The sequence below is a fragment of the Rhea americana genome, unplaced genomic scaffold, assembly GCF_003343005.1.
Source record: "Rhea americana isolate MKP2758 unplaced genomic scaffold, rheAme1 scaffold_4, whole genome shotgun sequence".
Classification (NCBI taxonomy): Eukaryota; Metazoa; Chordata; class Aves; order Rheiformes; family Rheidae; genus Rhea; species Rhea americana.
Window position 1 is genome coordinate 3737502 of NW_028186534.1, and position 12433 is coordinate 3749934.

The 12433-nt window shown below is 53.8% G+C and overlaps 1 protein-coding gene across 1 annotated transcript; it reads right to left on the bottom strand.

Moving 5' to 3' along the window:
* Nucleotides 1-5819: 5819 nt before the first annotated feature.
* On the bottom strand, nt 5820-12418 carry KCNK15 (potassium two pore domain channel subfamily K member 15). Its single transcript, XM_085313977.1, has 2 exons — nt 12172-12418; nt 5820-8455 (listed from the first exon to the last, which is right to left on the bottom strand). The coding sequence occupies exons 1-2, from the start codon at nt 12416-12418 to the stop codon at nt 7542-7544; spliced, it is 1161 nt and encodes a 386-aa protein (XP_085170103.1). The 3' UTR covers nt 5820-7541.
* Nucleotides 12419-12433: the final 15 nt, after the last annotated feature.

The following is a 12433-nucleotide window of genomic DNA, read 5'->3' on the forward strand; positions in this document are numbered from 1 at the left end:
TTAGTAGTAAAGGGAGGATTGCTTSCAGAAGAAATGGAGAGCTGGGCCTTAAATGTTTGTTACTATGCTGCGGCAAGTGAGGCCATCGTGCTGCTGCCTCGCTGCGAGCAGGGCTGTCCCTCCCTGGTGGGATTTCCTGGCACACATGAGAGCGGAAAACCTTCGGGCGAAAACGCGCTGCTTTCCCAGTCTCCTGGTGTTGCTTTCCCTCTGCCCCGTTGCAGCTGGGCTGCCGCAGAGACAACGCGAGGTCCTCGTCCTGCGACGGCGTGCGTGGAGCCGCGTCCCGCGGCTGGAGCCGGCGGGCAGCCCGGTGCAGCCCCTCCGCAGCGGCACCGCCAGGGCCAGGCGTCCTCATCGCTTAGCCAAGCCCGTCCCCGCTTCTTGGCCGTGGATTGTTTCAAAGAATATTGCAGAGTTATTTGAATAGCGATATATATTTAGTGTTTCTAGCTACTGGATCCTTTATCAATGTACTGTTCTAAATTTGCAGGTCTTCTGGAGTCCGAATATCACAAGTTCCTGTACAGGAGCTATTTTTAAGATGTTGAGGCAGTTAACAGAATCTCAACCTAAGCATGTTTAGTAATGTTTAGACAGCAAGACAACTTTTTTATGAAACTCATTTTAAGTTAGTTTATTACATGCTGTTAGTAATATTTTAAAACAGGAAAAATATTTTTCTTTAAAGACAAAATGATGTATGTTTTTTAACAGATAACATAATTTAGTGTTTTCAAAAATGTTTAATGTTCTTGGTATGAAGTTTACTCATTCTTTTGATTTATATGTTCCTTGTTATAGTTTATCAACTTTTTTCCAAAAGAAAAGAGRCATATGTAAATAAACACCAGAAAAGAGTCCTATAGGAAGCTCTGTTCAAACTGGCCATAAAATTATTGCTAAATATTTGTTATTGTTCATTAAATCTCAGCTACTAATCAAGCCTTTGTTGAAAAAAATTGATGTTGTATTTTCAAGATGAAAACTACTTAGCTAGTTTTGTCATAAACCTGTACTCTGTATAAAAATCTTTTTATAAAGAAAGTCTAATAGGCTAACAAGCAATAATATATTCCATTTGGTGTGCACAGATTGTGACTTGCAGGCTGTAGTACATATTGTTGATACAGTTTATAATTGTCTTCTATCTCAATGACATCACTTTTGAAACAGATCCATATTAACTTTGAAATCATTGTAAAAATGAAGATTGGGCTGTTGCCATGTAAGAAATACTCATCATATAAACTTCTCTGTGAGCATTTGTGCCCATTGACATGRAACCTCTCTTAGGTGAGGGATGAAACAGCTGTAGGTGACTTCATACTACAGAGTTAAAATAGTTTCGATATAAACTTCCTGACTGTTTGAATCTCCCTGTTTTTCTTAGACTATTTAGTATTTGTAACTCAATGCGARTATTTCCCACTGCCACTGTAGCCCTGATAAAGCAAAAAAGCCTTTGCSGTGTGGGGCCACACACAAGTTCTGCCTGATAGCTGCCTACGTTTCTTGGGAGACCAGGGGTGAGCTAAAGGGCGTTTTTTCAGAGCCAGCAGGTTGAGCTGCTCATTTCAAGGCTTTGTGGGTTATTTTATCCACTTCATAGATGGTATCTATCCGTTTCATTAGAAAATTCCACCCGAGGTAGAGAGAGAATGCACCTTTGCAAAGCATAACATGGGACTAATGTGTAAAGCAGGCTCTTCTGGACTGTTCTCCAGAAAGTTAGTTACTGCCGGCCTCATCTAAAGACCTTTCCAAAACAGCAGGATCAATATATCAGATTTTAAGTCAGCTCCATCACTAATGCAGTGCATAAAAATAAAAGAGCTTCAAAACGGCATCCCAGTTCATTGCCTGTGGATTTCTCATACTATTTCTGATGGTTGGCTGTCAAGATCGCCAGTCTGCTGGCTGTGCAGATGGTGGTGTCACTGGCCGAGCAACGCCAGAACCCCAGATGAACAGTGAAACAGTAACTCACGTTTGTTTGTGAAATGCTTTGAGAATAAAAAGAGCTATGTAAATGCAAAGTGCTGTTGGTATATAATTCCAAGAAAACACATTATAGCATCTTTAATAATGCAAAGGGACATATTTGGATCTGGAGCGAGCATCTAAACTGCAGCTACTGCATTTGAGCCAAATATTTAGAAAGAGAAAATTATTGGAAGTCTTTTTGTGTTTACCCCTGAGCACACCTGCCAATGTGTGCGCTTTTGTGGGTGTCTACGTGTGTAGTGCCTGTATGACTACAGAGGGGCACCCACCACAAAATACTGCTTTGGAAAACACCAGGTTTCCTTAGGGAGGCAAAGTCCCTCTGAAGGGGTTGGTTGCTTGTGCAAGCAGCATCTTGCTCCCTTGTAYGAGCGCCTTGCCCGCTGCAGACCCAGCCAGGACAGTCGCTGCCTATGGGATGCTTTTGAACCACAGCATGGCAGAGACCCCGTGCTGCCCTTGGTGCACCAGTCCCGTGACACGGGGCTGGTGCAGCACCATTCCCCGCTGCGCCCGGCGTGCCTCCGCGGTCTGCCTGGCTGCCGAACGCTTTTCAGCATCGCGCGTTGCTGCTGGCCTGTAGCAGTGGGGCTGCCAAAGAGATAACTCCCATGGGAGTTTGCAGGTASTCTCAAAATGAGGCAAATGAGTCTTCAACTTGCCCTGGTCAGAGTCCTCTCTACTCCATGACCCCATGTCGGGAGCTGCTGCGATTCCTCCCCAATCCCAACAGCATCGGCCCCTTTCCCAGGGAGCCTCGAGCAATTTCCATAGCGTAGGCGCCCTTCCGCCCTCCCTTCCCTGCCATAGCTGCTCTCTGCCTGGCAGAGAAGACACCCCAAGGAGAGTTGCTTGTAGCATCTGGTTCTTTGCATTTCTGCAGCTGAAGCTGAGAWGGAGCCAGCACCAGCAGAGAGAGAGAGACCCAACGGTTATCCTTCTGTGGCTTTCCTGTAGCTAAAACAGCAATCGAAGCTGCCAACCGCGGTGTTGCTGGGTCAGTAGGCAGCCTTTGCGGTTTTGCTGCATGCTGGGCATCTCATGGGGGCTTGAGACACCTTTGCTCGGGAAGCAGAGGGCTTGCGTGTGAGCAGCAAGGACCTGCGGGCCTGCACAGCCCTCGGGGAGCTCTGCTCGCTGGACAGACGCAACCCCGGGCGGGAGTCAAGGCACCTCTTCTGCTGAAGCCAAGCCCGTGGGCTGTCCAGGGCTAGGGGTTTTGAGTCTCTTAGCCATGGCAAAATCAGAGAGCTGCCYAGTGGGGGCTCCAAATCCCATTGAACACCAGCCTGGATCTGCAAAATCTCGCAGCAGTCCCCCCGGGGCTGTTATTTTTACCCAGTGCTGCTCACTGTTCTCTGCGTTGATGACGCCGTCTCCTGGGCCTGGAGGCTTTCTTTGGCGATATTTAGAGAAAGGAAGAAGAGTGAGTTTTGGAGGGTGAACAAAAGCCTGGGAGCAGGGAACGTCAGTCCCATCAGCCAGATGTGGATGTCCCACAGAGCCACCTTTTGCTTCTCGCCTCAGAGGGGAAGCCCYGGGGACGGCGCGGTCGCGCCGCTGCAGCCCGTGGGGTGGCCCTGCTCGCGGGCGCGGCGGAGAGCGCGGCCGCCCCACGGCCGGGGCGCGGGCGCAGTCAGGTCCCCACCGCGCGCGGAGAGGCCGTCTTGGGGCCGCGGCACCGCCGGCACGGCGCTGCCACGGTCCGCCACGCACTGGGGGTGCACGTGGCCTGGCCACGTTGCGGGGCACTCCTGAACTCGGACTGGGGGCGTCCGGCCGGCCTTGCCACCGCTAGGACCGAGGAGCCTCCTGCAAGGCGCCCGGGAGCCGAGGAGCCGGGGCAGGGCGAAGCCGTCGGTGCCGGCCGGGGAGCAGCTTGGCTCCGGGGCGCCTTCGCGGGCGGCGAGGGGCCCCGYGGCCGCGGGGGCACACGCACGGCCTGCACCACCCATCCGAGAGGGCTCTGCCGTCCCCCTCCTCCCGTCGGTGGGTTTTATTCAGGCAACAGGTGACGGTCGAGCGACTGGCAGCTGTTCAGCGTTAAGCTAATGTAAACGTTGATAATAAAAACCTTTTTTTTTTTTTTTCCCCTCTTTCCTACAGTTGTGGTGGAGGTTTTTAACGARGAAGCTCTAGGCCTCCAGGTTGCCACCAGGATCTCCTCAACCTAAAGTCTCGCCCGGGCCCTCCGTTCCCTTTGGGCCTACAGGGGACGAGGCGACGGCCGCCCGGTGCGCGGTGGCACGGGCCCTTCCCCATGGGCTCTGCGGGAGGGTCCTCCAAATCACGACGCGCTGCCCCGGGCCCTTCCCGGGCGTAATTTGGCCTCTCCGCTTGAGCCCAGCTCGGAGCCGGCTGCTGCCGCCGCCGCCTTCCCGGGCGGTCCCCGTCGGCGGAGGCTGTGCAGCCGCGCGGGCCGGTCCGCCCGGCGATGTGGGCTGCTAAACGCGGGGATCAGAGCGGAGCGGGAGCCTTCCCGGCGGTCGGCTCCAACGCGGGGGTTTCCGTAAGCATTTTGCAGGCGATGTCTCACGGGTTTCGACTCCGGGTAGCRACCAAAAAGCTGCTTTGTGCTGCGGAAGTAGCGCGGTGGCAGGCGGGTGCCRGCTCTGTCCTGGCCACTCGCAAGGTGTCCCCAGGTTCTGGTGGCCTCAGAAGTCATCAGCCTCAACATGGAAATTGGAGAGACATCTCTGCAACACACCAACCTCAYTGCAGCAGCCCAAAAGCCCACCCAGCTCTTGGGCTCAAAGCCCCGGGGGGAGAACGCGACAGGCAGCAGCAAAGGAGGGAGCTAGGGCTGAGCTGATGGGGGTCAGCACCAAGCCTCACCAGCAAGAAACCAATGAAGGCCTGATCTTAAACCTTTTTTTCATACACTTGCTTTTGCCCCAACTTGCTGTATATATTTAAACCCAGGCTCACACAGGTGATGTGCATTTGTGGCCCCCGGCCCAAAGAGACGCAGGTGCTGAGCACCTGGGAGCATCTGCAGAGAGGGCCCCACGGCTGCGGGGAGTGCTCTGGTCCTCCGTCCCTCCTGCCTGGCACTGCACAGGGAAGTCCCAGGCCTCGCAGACCAGTATCACTGGCCAAGGCTGCCTTAGGGAACCTTAAATACTTTCAGGAAGCTGCAAAAGTAGCTAGAGCTGCTGGTAACAGGGGTGTTAAAGCAACATTTGACAAGGAGAGTCTGGTCCCTGCGATGGTGGTCATAGAGAGTTGCTGCCCTCTGCTCCATCCTTCCTGCATACGGCGTTCACTAGAAATGCAAAATATCAGTAAGTATTAGTGCTTCTCGGGAATGTCCCTTTTCTGTTGGGATGCACGCTGGTGGACAAGCACGGGCACACTTTGGGTTTCTAGGAGGCCTGTCCCAGAACGGTGCCAGCAGGACATGACCCGTCCTCCTGCCCCTGGTGCTGAGGGGCTCTTGCCACGCCGCGTGCYCTGCCGGGAGCCATCCTCCCCCCCACAGCTTGGGGGCACTTGGCGTCCCGCTCAGCAAACCTCCGCGGGCTGCCTCCTCGCGTGCTTCCCCGCACCCCAAGTCACCAGCACCAGCAATCAGATCCCATAAGCGAGGCAAGAGCAGCCTGGGGCTTCGTCTCGGCCCCTTTCCCACCCTGCGCCAGCCGTGCGCCGGTGCCAGGGCGGGGGCCGCGTTCAGGCCGGGACGGGCTAAGCACCCCTGCAAACATCTGCAGCTGGGTTTTAAACACCTCCCGGCAGCTGAGGGCCCTCGGGGCAGGGACGGACCCAGGCCCGCTGCTCCGCTCCCCTTAGTGACAAATAATCCACCACCACCAGCTGGTTTCACCTTTTATTAAATTTCCCAGAACAAAAAAAGGAAAGAGAGGAAAAGGCAAAGCCTGCTGTGAGGCCTTCACAATGTGGGGGCCCATACACCCTCCCTGCTGGGAAAGGGGGACTTTTCCCCCCAGAAACAAAAAAACATGTGGGGGTCCTTCAGCTACAACTAAGAGTGAAAATGTCTCTCCATCAGGGGAAAGTGAAAGGGAGCTTCTCCTGCCGTCAGGATCCAGGTGAGTCCACGTGGGAGGAAAGGGGGCTGCGGGAAGCAGGGCGCCGCGGCCAGGGCACGATCCCCCTCCGGCTTCCACGTGCCAGACCTGCCCGTCCCAGCCAGGCTCCTCCTAAGCAGAGGGCAAAGAAGAAATGCAGAAGGAAGGAGAGAKATTTGGGGAAGGAGAGCCCAGAAGAAGTGGCAGCAGAACCTCAGCTGAAGTGCCTGAGATGTGCCAGCGCCACCTGAGCCCCTGCTGCTGGCCCGGACTGCAGGGCGAAGGCCTCTGGGTTTCAGGCACCTATGTCTTTTGCAAGGCTTTCTCCCCTTCTTCGCCTCCTCTTCCTCTCTGTAGGGAGGCAGAGCGACGAGGAGCCGTGTGGAGGCTGCCGGCATGGTGGGCAGGAGCTGGCAGCCTCCCCKCCTCGGCATGGGAAGGAGCAGCTCGCAGGAGTGGGTCGAGGAGGTTCAGCTTATGGGGCTCCTGTGGCATGGAGGGCTCACGGCTGTGCCAGGCACCCAGGAAGGGCCACCCTGCACCCAGGCTCYCTGCAGGAAAGGGAGCCTGGTGGAGCAGGACAGCCGGGCCGGGAGGCTCTCAGGAGGCCCCAGAGTCCAGCCCCTGCCCACCCCACCTCTGGCAATCCAACGCACAAAGCCAAGGGCTCACATGGGTAGGGAGGGGGGGGGTCAAGTACAGGTAGTGAAACAAATGGTGATTTTTAACTGATGATCTAATCAGGGCCAACCCCTTCACAGGTGGCTTTCTATGGCACAGGGAACACCTCCCTGCTGCCATAAAACTGCCCCTGCACACTGAGCCAGGCCTGTCCTTGCCCTTCCTCCCCTCCCTGCCCTATCACTGCCTACCCCATGGCCACCCAGCTGCCCTCCTCCCCTCCTCGCTGCCCGGCTGCAAGCCCGGCCTGTGGCACTGCCTTACCCACACCTGATATGGGGGGGACCACTGGCTGGAGGATCTTTGCCCCTGGTGGGCTTGCTAAAGCTGGTCTCACTTTCATATKCTCTCAGCAAGCGTAATTTGGTCTGCATTACTAGAGCCACACGCTGGTAGTGACCTCAGTTGAGGTTAGCGGGGCAGGCACAGAGCAGGGCAGTGATGCTGCCGTTTCGGGAGCGGGGAGGGTTGGAAAGCAAACCCTCAGCTGTGCTGGATCCCGCATCATGTAGGGACCTCCTGCCAGAGCCAAACGCTTSAATAGATTTGGGGTAAAAAAAGCAAAGAAAACTGGCAATGTGTAATTCAGTTCACCCAGTCCTTGCAAAAAGGAACGATTATTTATCAATAAGGTTTAAAGGATCCTGCTGGCCCCTGTGCCTAGCTGGCTGCTGCAGGAGCTGAAGCCAGCTGAAAAGGGAGTGGGACAGAAAAAATGGGAGCAGTAAGTGACCTGACTTMTCAGTTAATAATTTATCATCAAAATACACCTTGAGCATCTGAATACAGCTCGGCATGCACCCCGCCTGGAGCACACGCGCGCTCCTAGATGGATTTCCTCCGCGGGTGGGGGTGCTGCCGGCAGCGAGGGCTGCTGGATGATAAAGTGCTCCCCGGGGAAGAGCCGGTTTGCCCCCTCGTGCTCAGGGAGACCTCGTCGATTTTGTAGGAAACGGAGTTGTAATAGACGGGGTTGGTGTGGCAGCTCAGAGTCTCGGGGTGGGAGGGCACGGGGCTGCCGCACAGCTGAGGTCTGTAGCACAGGCACGTGCAGAAGGAGGGGACCTTGGCGGCTGAGTTGGCAGACTGGCGCCGCTTCCTCTCTGCATCTTCCTGGATCAGCGGGATGAGGTTCATCTGGCTCGTCCTGTCTTCAACGGGGAGAAAAATAGCGTTGTTGCTCCGGTTGTCCTCCTTCGGTTTCAGGTGGATGTTGTTCCTGGCTCTTCGCAGGGATGCCCTCTCTTCGGCRTCCCGCCGCTCGTCCTCCGAGTTCATCGTCAGGAACCTCAGCACCACCAAGTTAAGGAAGGCGCCAATGACAGTCAGGCCCACCAGGATGTACATGAAACTGAAGGCCACATATGGGGGCTTTTTTTGCAAAGCTTCATTCTTCTGCAGAGCCACAAAGTCTCCAAAGCCAATAGTGGTCAAGGTGATGAAGCAGTAATAATAGGCATGAAAGAAAGTCCAGCCCTCAAAATAAGAGAAGGCTGCTGCGCCAATGCACAGGGTCCCCATGCAAGAGAGAAAGCCGACCAAGACCATATTTTCCATGGAGACGTTGGTTGTCCTCATGCCAAGACATTTCTTTATCTTCTTGAGCAGTAACCGGACTACAGTGTTCATGCGCTCGCCCAGGCTCTGGAACATAACCAGGGTGAGGGGGATGCCAAGAATTGCGTAGAACATGCAGAAAACTTTGCCAGCATCAGTGCCTGGGGCAGCATGTCCGTAGCCTGCGAAGCAAAGAGGAAAGGCAGGCATCAACCCCGCATCTGGGTTACTAGCAATGCTATGCGGGGACTGGCAACCAGCTCTGCTGAGATGAGCCGGAGGAGAACAGCGTAAAACAGAAAAAAATAAATCACTAACAAATTTGCAGTCCTCCAGCTGATGATGGGACCATGCGATGCTGCATCATTTTGGATGATGGCACATCTTAGTGTCATATGCACAGAACCTCATTTGGTCTCTAAAAAGCAAAGTTACCTCTAAATAGCCTTTGAGCTCGTATGGTGTCATGGAAATTAGAGCTGCACCTGGAGTCTGCAAGCCATCTGCAGCTCACAAGCGATTTCAGTGCAATGATGCTGTGCTGGGTCTGCAGGGTAATCTGACTTCCCAGCCTGGGGGAAGGAAGAGGGCAGCATARGATGATGAGACCTACAGCACCAGGTCATCCTGCGACAAAGGCACACATCCAGCCCGCTCCCACCCACAAGTGCCCATGGAGGATGGTGGTCACCTCCCTTGGCTCTCCCATGTGGACTGCATCTTTGACTCTCAGCTATGTGATAGTTTATTACATGGCCTGTTGGATAGGAGCTAGAGGGTTGGACCCTGCAGAAGCAGGTAAGCCTGGTATGCAAGGACTTCTGCAGAGTAACTTCTGATCTTCYCCAGCATTACTGCAAGAAGAATCAGACCTAAAGTACTACCAAAAATTTTCAGTGTGTATGTGTGGGGGTTGTACTGTCTTAAATACAGTGAAAGTTTTACTCTGCTGCAGCTCTGCCAGCTGCCCTGTGCAAGAGACCAGAGAAAAGGAGGGGATGTCTTCTGCTCTCCTTGAATCCCTTCCTGAGTTTTAATTTCCCCATCTTGCTCTGAGTTTCAGAGCTGTGACTCAAGGACTCACACAATTACCCTGAGTCGTAATAAAGTATTCAGCACAATATTCTGGACTTCAGTGATTCTGCGCCCACCTGACTTAATTATATAAGCTTAACTGAAATTGGCAGCCTCTGACCTAAACGGATGAGTAACTAACTCAGTGCACGGGAGTCATGCAGCATCTCGCTGCGTGGGGGATACCGGAGGAGGCATCCAATCCTTTCTTCTCGAGAAACTACAGGGATGGAGACTTCCTTTCTGAACATGTCTGCAGAGCACCACCAGCTCACCCAKCAGGGTGCAAAGCAGGCTCTTTCCCACACTGCTGCGTGGCCTTTTGCAAACAGCTATTTTACATTTCCTGTCTTCCCAGGATTCGTGTGATTTTTGCATGAGGAACATGGGGAAAAAAGCACTCTTTATTTCTTGGTTTCATTCAAAGTTACAACTTGGCTTCACCTCTGCCTCTGCTGACAGTGGATTTCCAGGACTTTTAGGGAAACTGTTAGCATGCAGTGATGGAAAGATCAGAGGATGATTAATGTGTTGTCCCAGGCGCTCAAGCRCACCTCCCACTCCAGGGAATTCTTGCAATTGGACAGAGCCGAGAGGCCAGGCACAGCGTTACCCTTGAACACACTACGCTCGCAACCACAAATGCAAGGGCGAAACAGTTTATAAACCCCAACAATCRAAAAAGATAAACTTAATTTCTGCATGCCACATTTCACAGAGCAGAAATAAGACTGCAGTGGCAGAAAAAAAAAAGAAAAAAAGAAAGAAAAAAGATCTCTAACCTACTAACTGATTGCAATTACCAGGCCCTAAGGCACGGGAAAATGCTATGAGAGCAATGAAGAGGTAAATAATGATCCAAAAGAGCAGTAAGTGGAAAAACAGCTGTTTTATCCTGAGCAAGTCCTGAAAGAGCATATGATTGATGCTTTCAGAATGACAAAGGGAATTAGAAAGAGTAAACATAGCCACATTAATGGTAAACCTGAGATATAGAGCACAGCCCCATTTAAAGAAATCTGATGTGCCAGGGTTTAAGAAATATGGCATCTGGGCTGAAGTTATTTATTGCATGGTGTGTGTGAAGTGCTTAGCAATTGTATTTGTTACAGACAACTGAAAAATAATGTAAATGAAGCCATAACCTGTCATGAGACGATGGGGATTTTTGCTGAAGTCATTCATCTTACCCCACTGTTGGGGCGTTGCACTAAATATGCCCGGAGTCCATCCCCAGTTGCTGGCAGCACGAGTTAGCAGTGGCACAAAGCCCACAACACCTCACGTGCAGGTGTGCAAACAGCTTGCCTGGGGCAGGACCTGCAGGCAACCGCAGGTAGCTGCCCAAGTGCCACCTCTTACCACCAGATAACACCATGCAGTTGATCCCACTAGTCCTCATTTGCTTGTACCCTGAAATATGGTGCTTTCTGCTACTAGATGTGTTTTATCTGTTCCAAGCCCCTCCTTAGGGCTAATCCCTGTCCTACAGACAAGGAGGCATCCTGGCTGAGGAAGGCCAGGATTTGGCCTCTGGGTTCCTGCCTCCGAAACACATCTGCTCACTGAAATCAGAGCATGAGGACTGCCACAAGCATGGGCTCCCAAGGGCTGCCTACCCACATGGGACACACGGATTAATAGAAGTGGCTTAATTAAACGACATTAAACACCCATGTGGCTAATCTTGCTTATAATTAAAACAATCCTTATTCAATTTAGTTTCATTCCGTTCCAAACAGAAGAGGGCAAATCGAATCAAGGCTGGACTTTGGTCTGGGTAAGTGCACCTATAGGCAAACTTAATGGGATTCATTCATTCCCTTCCAAGATTAATCCACAGCTGTGTCTCTGGGTTCCCATGCGGGCAGAGCGAGGTTCAGCGCTGTGGTGGCTGTCCTGGCTCCCTGAAACAGGGCTGCTACAGAAAAACATCCAGAGTTTTGTGCTGTCARTGGGGCCAATGCTTCTTGGCCAGCTCTTCAGCCAGGCTTGCTGGCGCCGTTCGGAGAACTCAGCACAGCAAACCCAGCAGCGTATGTGCCGGCACACTGCCAGGCAGAGCACGAGGGTGGCTCCCACCTCTGCTCTCCTACACCCCGGCGAACTTCTGCAGCTCCCTGCCACGAAGGTGCTTGCAAAAGTTCTGCGTGCTGCCGCCTCGCTGGGACAACGTGCACGTCGCATTTTGTGGCTCTGGCCGTTGCAGCACCTCCAACATCCCCCAGAACTGGGTGGCCCCCAGCATGCCCATGAATTATATCTCCCAGTGCAGGCTGCCAGGCCCTGTGGTCCTGCCAGGTCAGCCTCGGGTGGTGGTGCGGGGCTGACAGGATACCCCAGCCTTGTGCGGGCGAGATCTGCCTTCCCRTGCAGGCAAGCCCCCTGGGCTGCCCCAGGGCGCCCGGAGGCCCTGAGGGTGTGGGGATGGGGAATGCAAGGATGCATGGATTTGGGGATATGATGCTTCAGGAGTGTGGGGTGCACGGATGTGAGGATACAGGGATTTGAGGATGCAATGGTGTGGGGAATTGGAGGTGCAGGGAATTGGGATACAGGGATTTRGGGATGCAGGGGTGCAGGGATTTAGGGGTGCATGGATGTGGGGATACAGGGATTTGATGATGCAGTAGTGTAGCAAATTGACGGTGCAGGTAACTGGGATACAGGGATTTGGGGATGCAGGGGTGCAGGGATTTAGGGGTGCACGGATGTGGGGATGCAGGGATTTGGGGAGAGAAGGGTGCAGAGGTGTGGGGATGCGGGTGTGCAGGGAGGCGGGGATGCAGCCTGCGGGGACGCACGCCGGAGAGCCCGCACTCACCGATGGTGGTGATGACGGTGATGGCGAAGTAGAAGGAGCCGGCGAACTTCCACTGCCGCCCGGCGCGGTGCGGCTCGGCCTGCAGCACCAGCCGCTCCAGCTCGCGGTAGTCGTCGGCGGAGAAGCGGTACTTCCTCCGCAGCTCGCCGCGCTTCTGCTCCAGCAGCCGCTTGCGGCCGCTCTCCGCCTCCGACTCCAGCGCATCGAAGACGGCGGCGCCCACCAGCAGGTACGTGAAGGTGCACATGATGAGCGCCAGCGT